This window comes from Maniola hyperantus, chromosome 5 (genome assembly GCF_902806685.2).
Source record: "Maniola hyperantus chromosome 5, iAphHyp1.2, whole genome shotgun sequence".
Classification (NCBI taxonomy): Eukaryota; Metazoa; Arthropoda; class Insecta; order Lepidoptera; family Nymphalidae; genus Maniola; species Maniola hyperantus.
This window is the reverse complement of record NC_048540.1, coordinates 2,468,729-2,496,533: the sequence shown is the minus strand read 5'-3', so window position 1 is coordinate 2,496,533 and position 27,805 is coordinate 2,468,729. Positions and strand designations below refer to the sequence as shown.

Here is a 27,805-nt window from a genome sequence, read left to right as displayed (position 1 = left end):
AGAAAGGATTTTAGAAAATTTAACTCCTAAGGGGGTGAAATAGGGCTTGAAATTTATGTAGTCCACGCAGACGATCGCGGGCATAAGCTAGTGTGTAAATAATTTGTCAAAATTGACTGATGCCCGGTTTCTGAGGTACTTTAACTCGCGACAGTGCGTTTCTGAACAACGCAATGCAAGATAAACTCCGTTTAAACTTAACTGGCCAATTTGCGCCGTTTATCTATTCCATAAAGTTATTTGACGTTTCATCTGTCATCATCGAAGATAGATACTGGAACTCCTCAACGGATAAGAGTAAATTGGTCGCGATCAGTGTAATAGCTTAGTAAACAGTAGATTTTTAACCAGTCATAGCATAATTCCATGGGGCCACTAAAAATTGTGAAATAAAAAATTTTTACAAAAAAAATAAAAACCGACTTCGATACACAAACACTAAAAATTGAAAAATAATTTAATTTATTACCGAATATATTATGTATACAAGAGTCAATATAGTTCCATAATAATATTTTTGGGGTCGGTGCCAATGAGGTGCCATTGTGGAGTCTCATAAAAATATGAAATCTAGACGATTCGCGCAGCTAAAGCTAATTGGCACCGGCACTAAAAATATTATTATGGAACTATATTAACTCTTGTATACATAATATATTCGGTAATAAATTAAATTATTTTTCAATTTTTAGTGTTTGTGTATCGAAGTCGGTTTTTATTTTTTTTGTAAAATTTTTTAATAGTAAGTTGTTCGTTACTTTGCGAAAACAGTGTTTAGCCACTTATTTGGCATAGAAAAAATACTATTACATAATATTAATAAAACTAGTGTTGATGGCGTAATAAAAGAATAATATGCATTTCAAACTCGTTTCCTGTAACAGACCCATCTAGTGACAGAATAATGAACTGGTTATCGGTTTCATAGTTTTTGTTGTATTCAGATGGACAGTTAAACAACGTTTATCTTATACATAACTTAACTTTATTGAATTAACAGCTAATGAGAACATAACTGACGAGTGCAGAAACCGGGCATTATTCAGTCAAAGCAATAGTTATTAATACTTTCAATGTATCTTTGAGTACCTTCGACACAAGAGTGAGGCGTCTTCTAGACAAGCATGTTCCAACTCAGGCCTCATCATTGCTTTCCATCAGGCATCATTGTATCATGCGCAAACCTGTCTTGAAATAAAAACTAGTTAGGTGTAGTTTGCTGCAATTAACCTCTTGATCCGTAGATACCTTGCATTTATTAATTGCATGACTTGCATGCCACTTCTAAAAAAATTCCACTATCATCATTCAACCCATCAGGTGATGGGTTGAAATCAACCCATCACCTCATCATCACCGGCAAAGCCGTGCCACCAAGCGATTTAGCGTTCCGGTACGATGCCGTGTAGAAACCAAAGGTGTATGGGTTTAGTAAAAACTGCCATACTCCTTCCAGGTTAACCCGCTCCCACCTTAGACTGCATCGTCACTTACCATCAGGTGAGATTGCAGACAAGGGTTAACTTGTACCTGAATAAAAAAAAAAAAAAAAACCTGCCCACTACTAAACACGGGTCTCCTCTCAGAATGAAAAGGGTTTTAAGGCGAGTCACCGAGGCGGGCAGCGCGGCTTGTAATTAAACCGCTTGGCAACGTTCAAATTCTGTGTTTCAAACGTTAAATTTGAATCTAAATATATAAAAAGAAAAAGTGCCTGACTGACTGACTGACTGACTGACTGACTGACTGATCTATCAACGCACAGCTCAAACTACTGGACGGATCGGGCTGAAATTTGGCATGCAGATAGCTATTATGACGTAGGCATCCGCTAAGGAAGGATTTTTGAAAACTCAACCCCTGGGGGGGTGAAATAGGGGTTTGAAGTTTGTGTAGTCCACGCGGACGAAGTCGTGAGCATAAGCTAGTTTAATAAATTATAGAAGTCCTGTTGAAAACAACCAAAATTTAGCAGGTTCTCTGTAGTACAAAGTGTTTAAAGACAAATATTTCCATGTAAAGACTATGTGCCAAATCAGAAATTTTAGTATTAAATAATTCGTTTTAAACTTTTATTTTAGCTTCTTTCAAGATTTTATTTGATCGAGTGAAGTACTTCCTATTGTGTGTCAAATTAGCACTTCCCTAGACAATGTCTTTAGGTATATTGTATATTTTTAGCAAGGCCATTATTTAATAGTGATTACATAAAATATTTGATCTAGCAAACCAGTTTTTTCCGCTTAGCCTCGGTGACTCGCCTTAACTTTTAACCATAGCCGCCACCAAAACAGGCCCAAATGCGGATTGGTTTGAAAACATAGATAACTCTCAGGCACGCAAGTCACGCTGTTTTGCGTGCACGTGATATTTACGGTTTTAGTGACGTCATTTTCAATTTTCACTATCCAATCCACCATGCCACAAGAAACTAGATAATAACAGTACCCATAGTATAAGATTTTACGTCTCACCAAACGTTGCTAGAATTTGAGAGTCGAAATACTTCCGCGTTATAGTAAACTGGATCTTAAATACCTTGTTTTAAAGCTCAAGTTTGTCTACACATCTACAGTCAGCGCTCCAAGCGGAAACGTTGCGAAATTAAAATCAGTGGCATTGAATTTTTGACTTCAATTCAAGGCTCTTTAGGTCCATTTTACTTTGATGTTATTGTGTTTCGACTCTCGAATTCTAGCAACGTTTGGTGAGACGTAAAATCTTATACTACGGGTACAGCCCACTTTAATCCTCTAACTTAAGTATTAAATTAACTATGTATTACGTACATCTAGAACGACTTACAATTTAATAACTATTATGATGAGGCTTATGTGTAAGAACTTACTCAAACATAATTTTGTGCTTCACCGTCTTCTCTTAATTATGTCATCAACACAAATAAATAGATACTTAATAAGTAAGAATTACCAGCTTTCACGATCGTCAGAAATAGATGTCATATAACCGGATCTTGAATTATATACCTAATAAATTATTGTTTAAAAAAAACTAAAAAACCGGCCAAGTCCGAGTCAAACTCGCGTACCGAGGGTTCCGTACTACAGTCGTATGTTTCCGACATTTTGCACGATAATTCAAAAACTAAGATGCATAAAAATACTTAATAATCTGTTTTAGAATGCACAGGTAAAGGCCTCTCAAATGATATCCCATTTGATATAGTTGAAAATTGAAAATACTAATTATTAAATCATGACCACAGTTAATTTTTTTTTGTGTGATCTAACCCTAAATTCACGGTTTTCAGATTTTTCCCCTTATGTGCTATAAGACCTACTTACCTGCCAAATTTCATGATTCTAAGTCAACGGGAAGTACCCTATAGGTTTCTTGCCAGACCGACAGACAGACAACAAAGTGATCGTATAAGGGTTTCGTTTTTCCTTTTGATACCTCAAAAATGGTACGGAACCATTAAAAAACCAGCCAAGTGCGAGTCAGGCTCGCACACTGAGGGTTCCGTACTACAGTCGTATTTTTTCGACATTTTGCACGATAATTCAAAAACTATGATGCATAAAAATAAATAAAAGTCAGTTTAAGAATGCACAAGTAAAGCCCTTTCATATGATACCCCATTTGATATAATTATCTTACTTCGAATATTGAAAATACTAATTATTAGTTCATGACCACAATTTAATTTTTTTGTGTTATCTAACCCTAAATTCACGGTTTTCAGATTTTTCACCTAAAGCCAGCTATAAGACCCACCTCTCACCCACTCATAAAAACTTGTTTTTAGGGTTCCGTAACTCAAAAGGATAAACGGAACCTTTATAGGATCACTTTGTTGTCTGTCTGTCTGTCTGTCTGTCTGTCTGTCAAGAAACCTACAGGGTACTTCCCGTTGACCTAGAATCATGAAATTTGGCAGGTAGTAGTATTAGTATTATCTTATAGCTGACATTTGGGGAAAAATCTGAAAACCGCGAATTTAGGGTTAGATCACACAAAAAAAATTAAATTGTGGTCATGAACTAAGTATTTTCAACTTTCGAAGTGAGTGACTATATCAAGTGGGTATCATATGAAAGGTCTTCACCTGTACATTTTAAAACAGATTTTTATTTATTTTTATGCATCATAGTTTTTCAATTATCGTGCAAAATGTCGAAAAAATACGACTGTAGTACGGAACCCTCATTGCGCGAGCTTGACTCGCACTTGGCCGGTTTTTTTAAAAGAATATTGGCCAAGCATGATGACTAATATTCCCCTTTCCTCTCCAACTAATCGTTTAGCTTGTGCTAGGAGTAGCTACAACAATAGTGCAACGGGTGGGATTTGAAGTTTGAACTAGCGACCTTTTGGATTTCAGTCTGCTCCGTTTAACCGTTGAGCTATTTGCCGTTGAGGCATCGTAAGTTATAACTTGAAGAGTCTTCACAAACTTGATAAAAGTTGACTTGCGGATAAAATATTTGAGATTCATAATATCGCTAAATAAGCAATCTGCCCACTCGACAGACGACGCCATAACTTGAAACTTGAATCAAAAGACAAATATAAGTGTTCTTCGCTCCACTTTTTGCCTCCACGAGGGTCAAGAACTTGAGTTGAGACTCGACGCGATAATAGCTGACTAAGCAAAACTCCATCTTTAACCACCGACCCTAAATGAAGGGTGTCATTTTGACGTTTGTATCTGTCTGTGGCATCGTAGCTCCTAAACGAATTAACGGGTTTTAATTTAAATTTTTTATACATCTTGATCAACCTATTCGCGCCGGCTCACTACTGAGCACAAGCAGAGTGAACTAGAGTGAGACAACTCTCGGTTTGATCCTGAATCGACGTTCCTAACTGTCGTGAACTGTGGCACGAGCCTCTTCTCAAAATTAGAAGGGTTTAGTTAGAACATAGTCCGCCACGCTGGCTCAGTGCGAATCCGCAGACTTCACCCTCCTTTGAGAACATTATGGTGAACTCTCAGGCAATCAGGTTTCCTCACGTGTTCCTTCTGATATTTAATTTCTTAAAAGTCACGTAACTCCGAAAAGTTAGAGGTGCACGCCCGGGATTGAACTCCGACCTTCCGATTAGGAGGCTGACGTCTTAACCACTAGGCTATCACCGCTCGCCTCCGCGAGGGTCAAGAACTCCAGACTCGGGGTGATAAGAGCTGACTGAGTGAAACTGCATTTCATACTGGTTGATATGTTATACGTAACTAGCTTATGCTCGCGATTTCTTCCGCGTGGACTACACACATTTCAAATCCCTAATTCACCCCCTTAGGCGTTGAATTTTCAAAATCCTTTCTTAGCGGATGCCTACGTCATAATAGCTATCTGCTTACCAAATTTCAGCCCGATCGGTCTATTAGTTTGAGCTGTGCGTTGATAGATCAGTCAGTCAGTCAATCCTATTATATATTTACTTAGATTTAGATTATATACTCACTAATTCATGTTTTTCTACTAAGTCCATCATAAGTTCACGAGCTTTCAAGGTCTTGTCTCTGAATCTACTAAAGTTTATAAATCTTTGAGCACATTGTACACAAAGTGTTTGTTTTAGGTTTCCTAGATCACACACCTGATGTCAGTCAGTCAGTCAGTCAGTCACCTTTTCCTTTTATATATTTAGATTAAAGATTAACAACATCATGAAACTAAGTTCCATTTGCACAGCCGCATGTGGGTTAAATTCAAATTCAAATTTCTTTATTGCAAATATGGGTAAACATTGCAGATATTACAAAACAAAAAGGTACAGCCAAATTCTGCCTATTAGCATGCAATATGTTATGACTTATGAACGGCATTCCGAACCAGTGGTAAATTAAAACTACCTGACTATTCATAAGCACTTGTAAAAAGTTTACATGAATAAAAAAACATTCTATTCTATTCTATTCTATGATATACCTAACAACGTGGACATAGTTTTGATAAAATTAGTCACATAAAATACTTAGTTACAAAAAATACAAATTTAAATGATAATGTTACAAATGTCAACAATTAAAATAAAGCTAAAATTTCTCTACAAGGTAATCATTAATCGAGTAATATGTCTTTTCTAACAATAGTTTTTTCAATTTTATCTTTAATAAAGGAAGTTCTCGCGTCTCAATTATATATTTGGGCAAGTTAATTAATTGTAACATTACACCTAGATGATGATAATAACAATAATTTACTATTTTTATCATCTAGGCTAGGTATATTGTGCATGCCTAGATGATAGTAATAATAAATAATGGTATAATGATAATAATGTGTGTTACAAATTACAATTAACACATATTAAGAATTTCTATTTTCTATTTTAATCAGTAAGTCGCAGAAGTGTTTGGTATCGTAGATTATTTAGAACAAGGCCTACGACTTCTTCTGCGTGGATTTAGATTTTTTTCAATCGTGTGTGAACTCTGGTTTTCCGGGATAAAAGTAACCTGTGACCGTCACCGGGATACAAACTATCTCTGTATCTTAGCATCGGTTAAAAGGATGGGCCTTGACAAGGACCAGACTGACAGACAGACACAAATTTCAGCCCGATCCGTCCTGTAGTTTGAGCTGTGCTGTTAATAGATCAGTCAGTCAGCTTTTCCTTTTAATACAGGCTGTAACCAGAACGCTAGCAAAAACTTATTGTTATCCTACCTAATCACAATCCAATACCAATAACCATTTGCCTTATTTTGTAGCTTTACTGATTTAGTATCTTTCAAACCCGCAATGAATAGCGCGCAAAACTCGGGTCAATACCCCGTCTACGACGCGGCAGACTCCGAGTGCCCTACTTAGGCAACGTTCGTTGACCTCTAGCGTCAGTCAGATGTTTTATTTGCAATATATCGTGAACTTTTACAAAATATAGGATTTTTTAAATTTTTTTCGTGCTTTTTTGTGGTATCATACCAGTCATCATATCAGTGCTGTCACCTGTCTTCGTTTTTGCTAGCGTTCTGGTTACACCATGGTATAAAAATATTAGTAAGTACGGAATTATGGATTAAATCAAAGTGATAATAAATAGTGGTTAAGACGTCTGCCTCCTAGTCCCGGGACTTCAAACTTTTCGGAGTTAACTTGCTTTATTGAAGGGAAACATCGATCGTGAGGAAACGTGCATGCCGAGAGCTCTCCTTAATGTTCTCTCATCTCTGTAAGGTGTGTGAAATCTGCCAATCCGCACTTGGCTGAGAGGAGACCTGTCCTCACTGATGAGCCGGGGCGATGGGTAAACGATGATGATGATGATGATAGATTGAACCTGTCACTGACCTCACTGGCGCAGTGGTAAGCGTTGTGGTCTTATTAGTGTGAGGTCCCGGGTTCGATTCCCGGCAGGGGTTGGGAATTTTATAATTTCTAAATTTCTGGTCTGGCCAGCTACCACCCTACCGGCAAAGCCGTGCCGCTAAGCGATTTAGTGTTCCGGTACGATGCCTTGTAGAAACCAAAGGGGTATGGTTTATTAATAATTGCCATACCTACTCCTTCCAGGTTAGCTCGCTTCCATCTTATACTGCATCATCACTTACCACCAGGTGAGATGCAAGTTGTATCTGAATAATAATAAAAAGATATTTTTTGGTCTAGCTTTACCAGTTTGATCCGGTTAGTATAATAAAACTTGCTAACTAACCGGTTTTCGTAGATCTGCGATAATATGTTATAAAACGTTCGTTTAGATATAATAAACTCAATTATTAAAATATTATCAGTCAAATGGCATTGACGTATTATACAAATGCAATGATTACGCTTATGATCATTGACATTGGCAGCATAAATTAAAATGATGAATAGGTTTTTTATAATCTCGTTTATTTAATTGAGTGTTGGTTATTCTTCTTCTTCTTCTCGCGTCGGTCCCTCAAATTTAAGGATCGTGGCTCCCTCAAGATATCACTTACTTCACGATGTTGCGCCATTTTTACCTGTTGGAGGCCGTAGGGAAGGCATTGCAGAAGGCTGTGTCGACCGCTTTTCGTATCGTAGTAAACCACTGGGTCAGACCAACGTCTCGGGGGTCCGCGAGGGGTTCCTCCGATTTTGCCAGTGATCAACAGTTTCTCTATGCTACTCCCGTTTTTCCTAGCAATGTGAATCATTAGTTATTGCTTGCTTAAACTCGCGACTTCGTCCGCGTGGACTACACAAATTTCAAAGCCCTATTTCACCTTAGGTGTCGAATTTTCAAAAATCGTTTCTTAGCGGATGCCTATGTCATAATAGCTATCTGCATGTCAAATTTCAGTCCGATCCGTCCAGTAGTTTGAACTGTGGGTTGATAGATCGGTCAGTCAGTCAGTCACCTTTTCCTTTTATATAATTTAAGATTAGTCCCTTAATAATGTTCTCCCGACCGAATTTCGGCACGGCGCAGCGGGCGCTGCGGCGGCGCGCGGCGATAGGTATTATAGTAGTATTATAGTAGTGCACAAGTGTGTGCGCAAACACAGGTGCACTCTCTATTCCCTCACTCTCATAGCCCGATAGGATAGAAATCCACCACAACCGGAGAGAGATCAGGCACATGACCTATTATTTATTCTATTAAACTCTTATAAGAAGGGTCCTTAATTGTTAGGGTTCCGCACCTCAAAAGGAAAAAGGAACCCTTATAGGATCACTACGTTGTCTGTCTGTGTGTTGTGTCTGTCAAAGACAAGGAGGGAAAAAATTTACCCTTCGGGTAGGTACGACACTGGAGTGTGCGGAGTGTCATTCTTTATTCTTATTCTATTCAAGAGATAGGAACTGACATTTGGCATTTAAAAAATTGCACCCCACATCTATGATTCACTTTTGCTGCAAGTACAGCTTGCCAAAAATAATATTATATTGCTCGGTTTATTTATTTTATATAAGTTAGGATGGCTTTTAGAGTTTTTATCTTATCACTGATAACATACAATCTATACTATCTATACTTCTATGCTAATAAATAAATCTGAAGTGTCTGTCTGTGATTTCGAAATAACTAGCTCATATGGTTATTTGAACTGTACCATAACTGAATCACGCGTTTTTAAAATTTTTGTCTATTTGTCTGTTTGAACGGGCTAGTCTTCGAAACGGCTGAACTTATTGTGATGTAACTAGTAACTACAAATTCACCGTTTTCGGATTTTTCCCTGACATTGCTACCTGCCTTTCATGATTCTAGGTCAACGTGAAGTGCCCTGGAAGCTTTGATTCCCTTGACGGGTCTTGACAGACACGGCAGTTCGACAGACAGACAGACAGACAACGAAGTGATCCTATAAGGATCCCTTTTTAGGGTTCCGTACCTCAAAAGGAAAAACGGAACCCTTATAGGATCACTTTGTTGTCTGTCTGTCTGTCCGTCGGTCGGTCTGTCAAGAAACCTACAGGGTACTTCCCGTTGACCTAGAATCATGAAATTTGGCAAGTAGGTAGGTCTTATAGCTGACATTAGGGGAAAAGTCTGAAAACTGGGAAGTTGTGGTTAGATCACACAAAAAAAATTAAATTGTGGTCATAAACTAATAATTAGTATTTTCAATTTTCGAAGTAAGATAACTATATTAAGTGGGTATCATATGAAAGGTCTTCACCTGTACATTCTAAAACAGATTTTTATTTATTTTTATGCATCATAGTTTTTGAATTATCATGCAAAAGTGCGAAAAGTGTATCGCACTTGGCCGGTTTTTTTTCTCTGGAGATATTGAACCTTAAAAACAAGAAAGTTGACGTCGGAGACGAGACGCTAGCCTCACTGGCTCTTAAATAGATACCTACCTATCTATGGTTGATTCTTTGACCTATTTTCCTGGCAGTCGAGCCGCGTGTAGGAAGCTGTTACGTAATGAATGCGCTCAGAAAATTGTAGGTAGCTAAATAGGTATCTATTTTTCTAAGGGTCTAAGCAGACGCTGATCAAATCAGAAATGATTAGATCCATTGAAGAGCCAAAGTAACCGACATAGTTGAAGAAGTTTATTTATTTATTTTGTTTATTTGAAAGTAATCAACAGCGTAATTTCATAATTATTATTTAAATCTAAATCTAGTTTTAACAGAATAGATTTAGAATTAATGTATATACAGTAATAAAATTACAACAGTGTGTGTGTATGTATGTGTGTGTGTGTGTGTGTGCGCGTGTGTGTGTGCGTGTATGTATGTAAGTTGTGAAGCTGACGTGGCTATGTGTGGGGCGGGGGCCGCGGTTACAGTTCAAAGATTCATTAGACGTTGGGTGTCAAATCGTAGTGTTGGCAGATCCCCCATTTAGGTGGAATAGACGACATACAACGAGTAGCAAAAAGCTGCTGGATGAAGGCGGCGCCAGACCGACTTTCAAGGTTAATGTTATATTATAACATTAATCTGAAAAGTGAAGTGCATCCTATCGGAATGTTAAATCGCTTGGCAGCATGCCACCGTCGCTAGATCAGATCTTTGGAAACAAAATTTTCCAAACTAATTCAACCGTGAATCGAATCTGAGACCAATCGCTTGCAGACGGCATTATTATGAATTTTCAAATTCAAAGTATTTTAGGGTTCCGTATCTCAAAAGAAAAAACGGAACCCTTATAGGATCACTTTGTTGTCTGTCTGTCTGTCGGTCTGTCAAGAAACCTACAGGGTACTTCCCGTTGACCTAGAATCATGAAATTTTGGCAGGTAAGAAGGTCTTATAGCTGACATTCGGGGAAAAATCTGAAAACCGTGAATTTGTGGTTACATCACACAAAAAAAATGAAATTGTGGTCATGAACTAATAATTAGTATTTTCAATTTCGAAGTTATATACAAGTGGGGTAATATCAAGTGGGGTATCATATGAAAGGTCTTCACCTGTACATTCTAAAACAGATTTTTATTTAACAGATTAACGCTTAGTTGGAGAGGAAAGGGGAATATTAGTAATTTAACATGGCTAATATTCTTTATAAAAAATAAAAAACCGGCCAAGTGCGAGTCAGGCTCGCGCAATGAGGGTTCCGTACTACAGTCGTATTTTTTCGACATTTTGCACGATAATTCAAAAACTATGATGCATAAAAATAAATAAAAATCTGTTTTAGAATGCACAGGTGAAGCCCTCTCATATGATACCCCACTTGATATAGTTATCTTACTTAGAAAATTGAAAATACTAATTATTAGTTCATGACTACAATTTAATTTTTTTTCTGTGATCTAACCCTAAATTCACGGTTTTCAGATTTTTCCCCAAATGCCAGCTATAAGATCTACCTACCTGCCAAATTTCATGATTCTAGGTCAACGGGAAGTACCCTGTAGGTTTCTTGACAGACAGACGGACAGACAGACAACAAAGTGATCCTATAAGGGTTCCGTTTTTCCTTTTGAGGTACGGAACCCTAAAAATAAAATAAAACCAGATTAAACTCGGGTTGCGAAACTAAAGTGGCATACTATGTAGTTCGAAGAATCAATAGTTCGAAGAATCGAATTCCGAAAGCAGACGTCACACTAGGTGTGCAGACGGCATCACACGAGTCGCAGGAAGCCGTTGGATCCAGGCGGCGCAAGCACGTGGAGCAAGACCTTGGCGTGTGGAAGTCCCTACAAGAAACTAATGTCCAGCTGTGAACGTGTTATCGGCTGACGACATCAATATACAATTAGGTTGATACATTGTAGTAACAATGCAGTTTTTTTTTTCAGCGTTCCGCCTTTGAAGGTCTAGGTTTTTTTAAGTCTATTTATTTCCTTATCTTACATAATTCTTGCTTATTTCTAAACTTAACTATTACAATTTTGTTTCTTAACCTAATATAGTACTATGATATCATATGCTAGAATTTTATAGGTCTGTAGGTCTAGATTAGGCATAAATAATTCCGCTAGGCTTACGTAAATAAATCTCTTGTAACTACGCTTGTGTGGATTGTAGTGCTAATCAAATATTTGTACGGCCGGCGCGGTGCCACGTTCTGATGACTCTAGGTCTAGGTACTAAAAGTTTACCTTTTGTTGTGTTAACTCTCCAATTGTTTCTACAGTTTATGTTGTTTCAACTTCAAGCATAGTCTATGAATAATCGATTAGTGTAGGCGGCTTGAGTTGTCGTACCATATTAATGTTGCAAAGGCTAATGTTTTAAAGATTCTCTACGAAAATTATTTTGATATCGTTCAGTGAAGCAGCAATGTAGAACCAATGTCATATAGGTTTGACAGCTATCACTGAGTAAGCGAATTATCCCACAAGAGCTGCATACTACATAGGCTGCTTTGTATCCCGGGAAAATGCATTGTGCATTTTAGGCAATAGCGCGAATATCAATCAGCCAATGAGAAGTGATTACGATTAATATAATCTGTAGCTGTCAAACTTCAGTGCTAAGAGGGGTGTCCATGTCACAAACCCGATAGGTTTCTTAGAAATTTTAAATCTACATTGGTACTGATTCTGAGCACAACCTAATTTTAGAGTATTCGCATTGTCTTCTTACTAATGTAATTTAAAAAGGACAGACGCAGTTTGACAGTTTTAAATTTTATTTTTAGATGGCAAAACCCGTGATTTTAGCGCACAGTCGCGAGCCTACTGTTTAAATTTGTAGCGTGCTCTAAAATTTAGTCTTTAAATGTAAAGTTCATGTTCTGTCCCTTTTTAGCATTGTTAAAAAGAAAAGGATGCAGATACTTACTCTAAATTTAGTTTAGAGAAAGACAACGGAATCGGTGCCATTATTTTCGCTACTTTATATTTTGTAAAATAGCCCAATAGTTTACGTATTCGGCAGACTACGTAATCCAATCTACGAGTACTTAATTCTCGTTTTTACGTCGAGCTCCTACTGTTACTAACGTTTACGTAATCCGTGTGATCGAGTAAATACGGCTTTCCCTACTTTCCCCAATCCCCTATGTGTTCCAGCTACCTATGTGCAGGTACGAACTGAATTCGGGATATATATCGAGACGGTATCGATTGAATTCTATTTACTTAACGTCGGCAATCGGTATAGACTATATGAAGCGACCGGAGAGAGGGTCACGGTCAAAGTCGAATAGATTGGGATTCGTATCAATAATAATTATATATTGTAAATGTGACTACTTTTTTTTATAGAATATTAACCATTTTAAATGACTAATATTCCCCTTTCCTCTCCAACTAAGCGTCAAGCTGCTAGGAGTAGGTACGACAATAGTGCAACGGGCGGGGTTTGAACCGTCGACCTTTCGGTTTTCAGTCCACTCCTTTACCCGTTGAGCTATTGAGGTAGTATGGTGATACTTCTGCCCAAAGTAGCCACATTTATCCAGGGTGTCCAAATCACCCCTTTGTTTGTTCGGCGATTTTTAGTAGTTCATGAGATATGATCTTTTTAATTTTTTAATTTTTTATTTATCCGTCATTTGTTTTTGCTATTGATTAATACCTAGTACTGCAGGATTTATGCGTGGCCGCTATTTTAGAAAAACAGAAAAATGGCTGACAACTAAGTAGGCCAAAATCTTCACAGTCCTTTTTATAAACCGTTGAAGATTAGACTATAGAAAGGTATTTGTACTTTTATGGCAAAAGCACTTGTTATGCTTTCGACCGGTACGCTATAGGCACCATCAGTAGGTTAATTATCGTATCTCGCGCGCCATGGCGTCCGCTGACGCTTCGCTACGCGCTTATGCAACACCACTTTCTAATGTCTATTTAGTCTGTCAGTCAGTCGGACGGTGTTTAGTTGACGTAATATTACTTTTCGCGCAAAATTGTACTTGTTCGATTCGATAGTTTTTACCTTTGCTGATGACTTTGAGGAGTTCCAATTGGAATTGACTTTGTAAGTTTGAAGTCTCGAAGGAGATAGCACATAGAAACGGCTTATCTTTAAAACCTCAGTTTTATTTTTGAATCATTTTCAAAAACGTTAAAGGCGGTGTAGCAGCGTCGTATCTTTTTATAACTTTTCGTACCTTTTCATCTAACAAATTAAAAGTGATTTTGAATCGTCAGCTGAATCTACCACTGGTTCGGAATGCCCTCCCTGCTGAGAAGAACCAGCAAGAAATGCGGCGGTTGCTCTTTTCAAATACTCAATTTACAACAGGAGATCGAGTTGTTAAAATGTCAAAAAGATCCAAAACAACCCCCGGAATCTTGGGCCACCAATAAAAAAACGCAAAGCTGTATAGAATTCACCTTAATTAGACGACAGGGGTCGACACTCGGTAACCTGAACTAATATAATATTCAAAATAACGCAGTGCTGAAATGCTAGAGGTTTGTGACCCATAGTATTAGACATGCGATGCAGTGCATTAACCTCAATAAAGTAGAGTTAGTAATAAATAGCGCATATCAGTCGATTGCGATGGGTGAGCAACGTTGACTCAATCCGGTATTTGACAACTAGATAAATCAGTAGGCAACTTACTATCAAACGTTAAAACGCGTGCTTAGTATGCGAGATTCTATGAAATACCGGTATGTGACGTTACAATCATTTGACGTCCTTCTTTAAGGTTCCGCACCTCAAAAGGAAAAACGGAACCCTTGTATAGGATCACTTTGTTGTCTGTCTGTCTATCTGTCTGTCTGTCTGTCTGTCTGTCCGTCGGTCTGTCAAGAAACCTACAGGGTACTTCCCGTTGATCTAGAATCATGAAATTTATTAGGTAGAGTATCAAATGTGGTATCATATATGAAAGGGCTTCACTTGTGTATTCTAAAACAGATTTTTATTTATTTTTATGCATCATAGTTTTTGATTTATCGTGCAAAATATCGAAAAAATACGACTGTAGTACGGAACGCTCGGTGCACGAACCTGACTCGCACTTGGCCGGTTTTTTTTTGCTTTAATCGATAATTTAAAATGATTATCACACACAAAACTAATTTCGAATCGTCAACAGCATCTACCACTGGTTCGGAATGCCTTTCCTGCCGAGAAGAACCAGCAAGAAACTCGGCGGTTGCTCTTTTCAAAGATTTGATATACAATATTATGCCTTGTATAAGAAAAGTATTTGCAGTCCTATGCGTTGCTGGAACGAGCTGCAGGTCAAATCCACGCTCTTTTATCATTTAGGTAATCTTCAATTGTATAATTATGCTTTTTTCAGGAGCATACTTTTAATAGATTTATGCCTCGGTGAGCACAGCGCCGTTGGTCTCGGTTGTTATCGCTAGCATCTGATAGTAATTAAAAGATTCATGATCTTCATCATCATCGTCTAACACCTTGGGACCCCATCGTCCATCGGTTTTTCGAACTGTGTCCTGCTCATTGCTACTTCAGCTTCGCAATCCGTCGAGCTATGTCGGTTACTCTGGTTAGACTACGGATCTCCTCATTTCTGATTTGATCACGTAGTAAACTATTAGGTACGTTAATTAAGGAGTCGGCAAGCAAAAAGGTAATTGCGAGCCATTCAATTTTACGGATGCAAAAAACTGATTTGAGAACTTGAAACTTTTTTGTACCGTTTGGTCAAAATCAAAAACTTTGGAATTAAGTATAATACGGGTTTAGGCCGTTTTGCTTAAATTTGAGCTCATGGCGTTAGGTCAAACACGGATTAAACGAAAAAGAGTTATTTGATCAGAAGCGTTTTGTAGTGTGGAATTACAAGTACCCGAGTCGAAATCTTACTTAGTTGAAACTTGAGATTCTTAAAAATGTTTTGTTTTTGATAACTATAACAATTTTAGATCGTAATGTACCCATATTTTTAGTTAATACGCAGTTACATGGATGGCCATATTGCTATGCATCCATGTAAATAGTAAAGTCAAGATAAAGGTAATATACCTATAACCACATCATAAATAATATAGAGAAACCAGTTATTATGGCATGTTAGTTATCAATTATTTATTTACTATTCTCCTGTCTCGTTGGTCTAGTGGTTAGCATGGTTGACTACGGATGACGAGCCCTGGGTTTGATTTCCGGGTCAGGCCGTGAATAGTTTAGTGTTGGATTTTTCTGTTAAGAAATTCACAGTACTAGTCCGGAGTTAGAATAGAATCTAAATATATAAAAGGAAGAGGTGACTGACTGACTGACTGAGCTATCAACGCACAGCTCAAACTACAGGACGGATCGGGCTGAAATTTGGCATGCAGATAGCTATAATGACGTAGGCATCCGCTATGATAGGGTTTTTGAAAATTCAAGTCCTAAGGGGGAGAAATAGGGGTTTGGTAGTTGTAGAGTTCCTCTACCGTTACTTGGCTGGCAGCTATTAAGAAAACTTCGCAGCTGCTGCCACACAACAACATTCAAATTTGGAACGCAGAAGAGAATCCTCCTGATCTTGCACAAATCAAGAATCCACATTCCCTACCGAACAATCTTCACGTGAACATCTTCCATCATTGTATATAACATTATAAGGTTCGCGAGCCAGTCTTTATTGTAAATAGCATAACAATTGTGTAAAATAAAACCGTACATCATTACATGTAGCTGGTACATAATTCTTCAACCCTCCAGCAACATAATTGGTAACCCCGACGTGACTTCCGAGTTCAACAACACGCAGCCTCATTATTGGTGCCTGACTCGCACTTGGCCGGTTTTATTTTATACTTTTTGAGTTAGTCTGAAAAGTGAGATTATTATGATATAGAATAGAATAGAATAGAATAGAATAATGTTTATTCGAGGTATATAGGTGGTACATGTAGGCAATATCGTCCTGTACAGCAGTGCAACACCTCGAACAGGTAGGCCACTCAGCTTGTGTTGAGACGTCGGGCCCCTCAGACACAAACCTCTAGAGCAAATATCTGAGGTACCAGATGCCCCAACGCTGATTTTCAGTGACCGCCTTTTAAATATTACCTAAACGTCAGTGGCATAGAATATATAAAGTTGGCGAGTAAATCGATAAATAAAATGAAATAAAGTGTTTTTAGTTTTTAAATTAAAGTGATATAGGACATAAAAGAAGAAATAAGAAATAATACATTGAAATAGATGTTGTAAATTGTAAGAATAGGAAAATTGTGCGATAGTTTTTTTTTTTGTATAATAAAGAAAAAATAAAATAAAATAAAGAAAAAATATAAGTAACGTAACTTGTAATAAAGTAACTTGAAGGTACCGTAATGCTGTTCTGAAAACTGTAACAAATACAAATTATGAATATTGTTCGTTCTCACAGTGCAACATTTTTGAAAGTTCGACTCAAGTTCCGCTCCCAACAATGCTCCAAATGTAGAAAGCCTTTGTGAATGCTCCGTCTATTGCTGCAGTGCTGTTATTATGCTTTCTAAGTATTATTGTGTGTTGCACAAAACGACTCTTTTGATTTTACTTATACTTATAAGTACGCCCACAATTGGTTTAAAACGTGTTTCTATTTACCTACACTGGCTTTGCCTACGGATATGCCCTCGAAATCAATACCTGCGAGCTGACCTCTTCTGTATCATAGTGAACAAGCAGTTCACTATGATACAGAAGTATTCCGTATAAACATTGTATACGGTAGAAGTATAAACATTGTGAAAAGTTTCCAACAAAAACTGTCTAACTCCTAATTTGTTGGCTAACTTTTGGTGATCCACTGAATCGTCAAAAACAATAAATCTTCGTGATAAACACCTCTCTATAATCTATTTCCTTCACCATAACTAATGTCCCGCCCCGGATTCGCTCGGCTGGAGTTTTCAATAATCCTTTATAGTGAGTCTACATTATAGTAAGAACCTACTTGCAAAATATCAAGTTTCTAGACCTAGTAGTGTAAGTGTGTTGAAAGTTGATGTGTCAGTCAGTATGTTTATTCATGGAGACCACCTTTTACATGAAAAAAATTAAGCAAATTAAATACTTACACTGTGTTCTATTTGAAAGTCAATAGTTGAATTTATTATCCCAAGGTAACCTCTACCATTGTTATCGTGGTAATGGTCACGATCCTCAGCAATGCGTAATACGATCAGAGTGAGAGAGTTGGATTTAAGATTTTTTTTCTCTTTCCAGTTTCATCGAGCACGACAAAGTGTCCGGCTTCTGGACGTGGATGTTCGTCCTATCGAAGTTGCCTGAACTGGGCGACACGGTGTTCATAGTCCTACGCAAGAAGCCGCTCATCTTCCTGCACTGGTACCACCACATCACCGTACTTCTATACACCTGGTTCTCATTCACTGAGTTCACGTCCTCGGCGCGCTGGTTCGTCGTCATGAACTATTGTGTTCACAGGTGAGAAAAAAACATTTGTTCATTCATTATACTATAAGAAGCCACTCATCTTCCTGCACTGGTGGCCACCACATCTTATTACTTCTACACACTCTCAGATTTTTCAAGAGAAGCTCAAGAGAATTCGGAGATAAGACGTCCATACTCTTGACTACAATATCAATAAAGATGTCAATGTAAGAAAGGATATATAATTTGGTCTGAGTAGACCTACAGGAATTTAGGAAAGCATCTCGAAGGTTTTCAAACGCCGCCCTGCCCATTCGAGTTAAACGCGGTTAACTTTTTTTCTCAGGATTGGACCTACCTAACTGAACCATGTCTCATGTCTGTATCCATTATGTCAATGTCTAGTTTGGTACTATAGTACTCTTTCAGTCTGATGATCAATTGCTGAATTTACTATTACTTAATATCTACTTGTCTATAATTTCGAGTGCCAAATTGTCGACATTCATTACGGCGACAACCTAAAACGATCTTTTCTCCTTTCCAGTGTAATGTACACCTACTACGCGCTGGTCAGTATGGGGAAATACCCGCCAAAGATGTTCGCGATGACCATCACAGTGCTGCAGCTCACACAGATGATCGTGGGCTTCGCGGTCAACATCTGGGCTCACAACTACATGACCACGGCGCCGCCGCACACGTGCGGCATCAGCCAGATCAACATCAAGCTATCCATGGCCATGTATTTCTCATACCTCATTCTCTTCGCGCAGTTCTTCTACAAAGCGTACCTCTCCCCCTCAGGGAAGAAAGAGAGAAAAGATAAATCGGAACCTCTTCCGGACATTTCGATGTCGAAGAAGATAGAGTTTAATAACGTCAACGGTAACTTGAGACAGAGAAACGGTGTGGTGCACTAGTCGGTATGTTGTGATATGATTAGTATTTGTACAGCGTTATAGGCGGGCGCCGATTGAAACAATTTGCCGATTTCAGAAAACGCCCCGAAAACGTTACGCTTAAAAACTGGTTTAAAAACGTTTTAAGTAAAACTTACCTACAGTTTATAATTTAAGTAAAACGCCTTGAAAACGTTGTTTATATTATTAGCAATATTTTTTTAATAAAAATACTGCAGTTAAACTTATAGCTAATTTAAACTATTCTGTAGTTACCGTAAAAGTAATTCCCGACGGAATGAGATCAAGCAGAAATTATTGCTTGTTAAATTGCTGATTGACTTCAATAGTGGCACAAGTAAAAAAAATGTCAATTAGAGTTTTTTTTTAATGTTTCTTTTATTATAAAGAAAGCCATTTACTAACAAAAAAAATTGACAAAAAATCATTTCAAATACTTATTTTGATTATAGAATAAGTAATTGAAATTATTTTTTTGTCAATTTATTTGTTGTGGTCTTTGTACATAACTTTGATGTATGTAGTGGCCCCGATTCTCTAGTCTCTCTCTAAACTAAATTAGAGTATCTGCATCCTTTTCTTTTTACTAATGCTAAAAAAGGAACGGAACATAACTTTCACATTTAAAGACTCTAAATTTTAGTGCACAATACAAATTTAAACAGTAGGTTTGCGAGTGCGTAATAAAATCATGGGTTTTACCATCTAAAAATTAAATTTAAAACTGTCAAACTGTGTCTGTCCTTTTCAAATGGCATTAGTTAGAAGAGCATGCGAATACTCTAAAATTAGGTTGTGCTCAGAATTAGCCCCAATGTCCTAATGCTATGCAAGAGGAATCCGCAAGAAAAACGATTTTTTTAAAGCTGTAATTGTATCGAATCGAATTAATAGAAAACGTACTTATAAAAGCGTTCCATAAGAGAGGCAATAGAGTCGTGTGGATCTCCAAAGGCAATCAGTTGAGTTATGTGTGAAATATAAGCGTTAATTATACCTATGATTGAATAGGCCTTAGCTCAATGAAACAATAATAAACTGTTAATTAGTAAATACATTGGAAAAAAGTAATAATAAATGTCTAAATTAGATCAGTAGTGCTAACCACGTGCGCATGAGTCGACGGTGCGTGACATTGGCCGATTAGCTTTTTTATTAGTGCCCACAGAATTCTAAATAAAGTTAGAGAAGGTATCTGACGTTGGTGTACGGCGCGCGGCTGATTGCGGTAGAATGACAGCTATAATGTCACGATCGAAATCATCTCCGATTGGTTGTTCGCTATTGGCTACAATTGTTGCAACAAGAATACCATAAATTCAGCCAATCACAACAATTGCGATTGTAATAATGATAGGTGCAGGTTTTACGGAACGAGGTGTTGCTGATTTTTAACAAATCACTCATACAAGAATAATTCGAAACCACATATTTCTCTAGCATCAAAAATAACGTAAGTTAATCTGTAACGCTACTATGTATATACAAAGCGGTGATAGCCTAGTGGTTGAGACATCTGCCTTCTATTCGCAGATTTCCGTGATTTCATAAAAATGTTTAAAACGTATTTAATCTTTTAGGTGCGTTTTAAACGTTTATATGCTTCAACGGCGAAGGAAATGCCGTGAAGAAACCTGCATGCCTGAGAGTTCTTTATAATATTCTCAAAGGTGTGTGAAGTCTACTAATCCGTACTTGGCCAACGTAGATAGCCATTCTCATTCTGAGAGCAAACCCGTGCTCAGTAGTAGACCGGCGATGGGTCGAGTAAGGCAAACACGACAGTTTTTACAATAGCTTTGCTATTGTAAGCAACACTGTTGCTTTATTAGTCGCGGCGATAAGCTGACGCTCGTTTACCATTTCTATCTATATTCTAAATTCTGTGTTCGCGAACGTATACGTGATACGAGTACGTTATCGACCGAGCGTACTATTATAAAAAACGGTAAATTAGGGTTCCGTAGCCAAGCTAGTTGCTAAGTAGGTCAACTGTAGTAGCAACTGGCGGTCATAGTCTATTTTTTTAAGGTAGTTCATAATTATTTTACTATTTTAGTGTAAATGTACAGAATTCGTCCATCACATTTGATACAGCCTCTATATTTAGTAAAAGGTCTTGCTTTGGAATCAGTCAAGTAAGCGGAAATTATAATTTAACATGATGTTTAATTTTTAAATTAATAACGCGTTTAACGTGATAATCATTATTTTATTAATAACAATTATCATTAGAACATCGCGTGATCATAATCAGAATGCTAAGATTTTTTTATCTGTGTTGACGCCAATGGCTAATCTACCGCGGGGCCACGAGATATGGTTTTTAGGTTCGCACACGCTTTTCTATACAAACGTATTATGCTGATAATGATTCTAATTTATTATATTAATATTATATATTAATAAATATATTCTATTATATCAATAATATAAAAATGAATCACTAAATGTGTTGCTGATCGCAAATCTCGAGAACAGCTGAACCGATTTCGCTAATTCTTTTTTTATAATATTCCTTGAAATACGAGGATGGTTCTTACGGAGAGAAAAATTTAAAAAAATTGAATCGACTGCTAGGCGGAACGAAGTTCGCCATGGCAGCTAGTATTAATATATATTCTAGTTCTAAAACTAAGCCAGATGTTGATGTATCTCTTCAGAATCTATGCCCAACAATCACAGTAAAAGTATATTTGCTTTCAAAGTTAACTCTGGAAACGTCTGTATTTTATGGCGAATAAGGCAATTTCATGCGTAAATGAAATATATTAATAAAAGAAAAAACCGCAAAACTAACAACGACAAGGCATTATTTTTAATAACCATTTCAAATGTTTTTAGTTTGAAAAATATTGATTAGTTTTGAAAAATAATGACATTTGCCAAAACATCGCGCATTTTGCTCTAGCATACGCTCATATAACTACGAGTCACGACTTTGAGCTACCATGGAGAGGACTCGTAAGCGATGCGACTAGCTATTTAGAACTTAGTTTGCCGTGCCGTAAAACCTGTGGCTTGTATCGTACACTTCGAGTAGTCGCTTGTGCAACAATGCCATGGCCCTTCGAGGAAAACACCTGACTTAATCGAAGTCATGACTTTTGCTCCTAAGTCACAAATAATCTATGTTTTCAACGTTGCATAGTCATTTGATAATAATTTATTTATATTTAACTATCGACATGATGTTTTTGAGATGATGTTTTTAATACGACGTGTCCACTCACACGTCACCGCAGATTTCTTACCATTGAATCCGGTTACCTACCAATTTTCAGTAAAATATGGGAACTGAAAAAAGTCCTTTATCTAGACTCGACGCATACAGGCGCACTACATGCCTATTTATAATATGCAACTGGCTCCATATGAAATATTCTAGTTTTGCGAATTGTCGAATACATGTGCCTGTGGCTCGTGTGTACAGACCCTAAAATACTAGAATGCTGTAATTGCCACATACAATAAAAAATCACTCACGATAGTTTAAACGTTAAAATACAATAAAAAAAATTAGATCACGTGGGTATGCTAAATGTTTTCACGTACCTACGTATACAAATTGTAATATAATTAAACGCCAAATAATATCAACGAGACTTTAAAATCAAACATTTTTAGTTTTTCTTAATTATTTTGATTTTACATAAATATTACTAATACATTAATAAACATCGTGAATTTTTCTTATCCATTTTGTATTCGTGAAGAATTACAAAAACAATTTAGGTATGTCAGAAATGGAGGGTAGTTTTAAAAAATCGGAAATTGTTTGACATCGGTGCCCGCCGGCTTAAGGAGTGGTCGTCACTCGTAACATTCCATGCTAGGTCCCTTCCGCTGGTCTGTCAATTGGCTTACTTTCATTGCGCTAAGTGACGATCCGCCCTTACAGTGTTCCCACATTTTACTACCTGGTATGGACCACGTAAAGTGTGGAAACGCCCTTGTCGTCGAGTTTCTACGTTGATTCTATGCGTAATTTATACAGAGAAATTAGTTTTTAAAATATCTTCTAAACTTTTTCTTCACTACTTAATCAGCCAAATATTATGTAGAAATAGAAGATTTAAATCTAGAAATGAATCTACACACCTACTTGGACGTTGTTACGCAAAAACTATCCACCCACATAGAGTTCAACTTAAAGTTCAAACTTTAAAGTTGAATATCAAAAACTAATTCTGTGTGGTTGGTTTTTTTTAAATAGAGATAGCGAGCAAACGAGCAGGCGGGTCACCTGATGTTAAGTGATTACCGCCGCCCATGAACATTTGCAGCACCAGAGGAACCGCCGATGCATTGCCGGCCGATCCGATCAAATGGAAGGAGTTGGTACTGGGGTGCTCCAGCCCAAAGGTGAGAGCAGTACTCCATGTGTGGGCGCACTTGCTCTTTATAGAGAAGGAGCCTGTGCTCGGGCGCGAAGTACCGCTTTGCTCTGTTGATCTTTTTGCGTTACTACGTCCAATTGATAAATATGTAAATTCTCTGATATACAATATAAAGATATGCTACACCCATATTCATTGTACCTGGTTGAGGAACTGACAAAGATCTATAGTTAAATTGTTTAGGCTAAAGCCAATAAACAGTTCACTATTGAGAAGTTTTAGCTGGTTGCCCTGAAGATAATCAAGGGTTTAAATTGCCAGTTACGTCACTACTGTTTATCTACTATCACATGTGTCATATATCATGTATAGTCACAATCATTTCACAAATATTTCTAATATATTAATACAGTTACGGGTATTCTCAGATAATGTAGAGACAGACAGTCTACATATTTCTCTGTATAAGTCCATGTAGCATAGCGTACGCAGACACAAATAAGTAACAGAAGGTCTGCTTAATACAACTTAAAATAATAAGTTTACTCACACATACACGCATGTATCAGCTCAACGGGCGTTTGGCTGATTTAGGTGCATCGCACATCTTCAGAATGGACTGTAGCCGAGGCGTACAGTATTTTTGATAGCAACTCAAAATTCAGCTTTATTTACTTTGGTAGCTGTACTGAACGACCTAAAACGACGCTGTTATGCTTTCATTAAATCAATTTTCAAAATTAAATTAAATAAAGCTTTGTTTATGTTGTTATCAAAAAATAATATGCTTTGCCTCCACGGAACAGAAAAAACAGTTCTTTCTGTTCCGTGTTTGCCTCAGCTCCACTATATTTCTAAAGGGCGTTCCATCTCAGACTCACCTCGACTTGATGCAACCGGGTTACACGCCAAAGCCACTTTAGTGCCACGACTTCATACAAAATGTATCGTCCGTTGGTCGACGTCGCGCTTCAGAGTGCAAAACCACATGTATTTTACGCTCGAGTATCGTATGTACATTGTGCACGCGTATGTGTGAGTGCGACTGTCATCGCGAGTTATATTAAACGGACCCTCTGTTACCTCTTATTCTGTGACCCAGTGTAGAAGCGCAACTCCTTTGTTATCGTATTTATTACTTAAAGAGAATAGTGATTTGTAATGTAATTTATTTGTAAAGGGTAGTTAGTACGAGCTGTACAGTTTATGGTCTCCAATCAAAGTGTGGCCGGTGTAGTTGTGGGGATGAGTCGCGGAAAGGACATCGTCCACGGCGACTTTTTGTAGCGATAATACAGCCGCGCCTATCTTGAACGCGATTCTTAATCGCGACAGTAGCCATATATAGAATCTTGAAATAAAAATGAAAAGATTTAAGTTATTTTATTAAAATAAAATTTTACAACTACTTATTAATCGTCAAATGCATCTACCACTGGTTCCGAATGCCTCGCACTAGGTAAAGGTACCTGGGCCAGCAATGCATCGCTACTGTATCGCGACCTTGGTGTCGTATTGTATCACTGCAAAAAGTCGCGGTGGGCGATCTCCCTAAACTTTAATGTATGTCATGTCCATACATTTCGCTGTAAAGAAGCGAGTAACCACAAGCTTTCCTATAGCTAGACTGGCTCCACTTCTCAGCGTTCTAATTGAATTCTGAAATGCTCGCTTCGGCTTTACCACAATACGGTTTGAGCCTTATTAGTTATTACTTAAGAGCTCCTCAAGTTTGGAAAAATCCAACAACAAAATTTTGAGGAGCACTTAGGTTTTAGAAAGCGATTACTTTGGGATTCAAGGCCAAGAGACCTGTCACCAATGCTGCCATACGTGTTATTTTTTTGGAAAGTTTTAGCGAATTTATTAAAATAGCGAACAAAAACACAGTATCACTATAATATTACAAAATGCATTTTATCATCGAGGTTCATGGTGTGCCAATGTCCCATAAAAAGGACAAAAAATATCCGATCATACCGAACGCGTGGCAGGCGGCAGCCCAAACTTAGTGGCACAATAACATACATTATTACAGCAGAGTCATTTTAATAGATCACTTCTGACAATTCATAAAACTTCTGACTACTTAGCTTTGTACAGCGGGATGATTCGCTAGCTCAGTGTTCATCGCTGAATGAGCTACCGAGCTCATTTGATATTTATTTTTAATCCATTGAAGATTCTACGAAAAATTTTGATATCGCTCAGTGAAGCAACAATGTAGAAATAACCACTGTAAAATGATAGCCACCTACTATCATTCAGAGTTGGACACTGAGTTAGCGAATCATCCCGCAGGTGACCACATAATATTAAACATTGACACTAAGATCTATAGAGACTAGAGCGTACTTTGACTTTGCTAAGACCGAAGGCACTGTTAAAACGAGATAATGTTATATCGCTGATGTCACGTTTTAACTGAAACTTAAGTTAACAAAGTCAAAGTATGTTCCATAGGTCTTAAAGTATGTTCCTTAGTTTTTAACAAAAAAACCGTGTTTGTATCCAATCCAATCCATCAGCCTGTTTGCGTCCACTGCTGGGCATAGGCCTTTCCAAGAGCACGCCACCAAACACGGTCCTCAGCCTTCCTCATCCACCCGCTCCCCACCACCTTACCGTAATCGGGAATAGCAGGGCTGCCGGGAACTGGGGGCCTTAGTCTGTTGGCGCTGCTCATTAGAAGTAATGCCCATACTGACCACGCTGGGCAGGCGGGTTGGTCAGCGCAGGGCTGTAGGCCATTTCGCACCAGTGACGCTGCTGCCCGTCTCTGGTCTGTGTTATTTAAAGCCAAGCCATTTGGAATGGTTATCCCGCCATTCTTCGGTCGTCATATCCTCGTTCGCTGATTCGCAGGCGGCAGGGGGCACCGCGTGCAGGTGAGGTTGACAATTGGGGTGTTAAGATGTTAGTGCACCCCCTTACCCCCTGTGTTTGTATAACAACAGAAAATATTATACCAATCAGCTTACATTTTTTTTAAATTAATTAAACTGCACGACAAAGCTAAGTCTGACGATACTTTTTCATAACATACATTTGTAACAATTACTGTCAAAAGTGGTTTATGAAAATGCATCTACGTTAGTCGTTGCGGATTCACTGGAGATGGGTCTTAGGTTAAGATAGTCGTAATAACTTTGAATCGCTTGTCAAACAAGCGCACAAGGTCTATTTTATAGATTAGGTTAGATAGTTTCAGATAGTTAAGCGATTCTATACTGTTATACTTAATATAGCTTGTTCGTGTATTGAGATACCGCTTGTCTAGTTAAGTGTTATTACAGCCTTTCTAGGGTGCGGGTTTAACGAAAGGGAACCCTTTTAATAAGACTTTATGACAACATTATAATTACGTTTTGTATGGCAAATGTCCTTTAAAAAGTACTGAATATTATATTATAAAGTGCTAAAATAACGTTGTATACGTCCCGCAAATTGCTATTGCGCTGGAACCATGTCTCATCAACATGGCGGCCACACGCATTAGCAATTTGCGGGTCTTATATAAGTTTGCCAACATTTTTGAAAACAAAAGAATTGGTATTAGGTAAGTAAAATAGTAGTTGGCTCTCATATTTCTGTTGAATTTTTAAACGAAAAAGGATATGGTGTAAGTAAGGTTGAATGAAAGAAAGAAAGAAAATGCATTTATTTGTTGTTGGTGTCACGGATAAAAACAAAGTACAAATGTAACATTTTCATCTGTGACACCACCCCAAATGGGTTTACAGCTCAGCATGGTGTCAACCATTTAAAAAAAGTTATTTAATTCAAGCCTTGACAAAGTTTTTTGTTTGATAATGATCTTTGTAAATGGGCTCATTGCTATACGATGTACATAGCCTTGTTTTGAAATATAAGAAGACATAGTAACTGGCTTATTTGTTCTTATTCGGTTGTGCACATATCTAACTATACCTAGGTGCTTGTTACCAGTCCTCTTAACATATATCACCTTTTGATTGACTGATTTTGTGGTGTTCTTGCTGAGTATTGTGCCTTTTTTGCCCATAGTGAGAGAGTGTTAGCCAATCGGTTGCGATCTTTCGGCAATAAATACAGGTAGAGTTTGGTAACCAGTTATTTTCTACATCGGTTTTGATTATTGAACCGAACCAGAAATGATAGCGGTTTAGATTTCGGTTACCTTTATTTTTACCGTTTATTGAGAATACCGTTAATTAACCAGTTACTTAATAAACGGAATTATAACGATTTCATGAACCGCTTTTTCAAAATTGTTTGCAAGCTCTGCCTACAGTGAAAGTTGTGGTATCCTTTTTGACAGGAAACATTGTGAGAAATATAGCATTATTAGGTAGTGGATGTGTCTGTATAGTTAAGAGATTTGCATACAACTGAATAGGCACCATTGTAAATAATGTAAAGAAAGGCAGTAATAGAGACATAAGTGGAGTAT

At 37.6% G+C, this 27,805-nt stretch overlaps 1 protein-coding gene across 1 annotated transcript in view; it reads left to right on the top strand.

Annotated features, from left to right (window-relative positions):
* Positions 1 to 26,770, top strand: part of Baldspot (elongation of very long chain fatty acids protein baldspot) — an 89,824-nt gene extending 63,054 nt beyond the window's left edge. Inside the window, exons 3-4 of the mRNA XM_034968540.2 lie at positions 17,940 to 18,161; positions 18,658 to 26,770. Coding sequence (XP_034824431.1) covers positions 17,940 to 18,161; positions 18,658 to 19,033 — 598 coding nt within the window. The 3' untranslated portion in view covers positions 19,034 to 26,770. The remainder of the gene's footprint in view (positions 1 to 17,939; positions 18,162 to 18,657) is intronic.
* Positions 26,771 to 27,805: the final 1,035 nt, after the last annotated feature.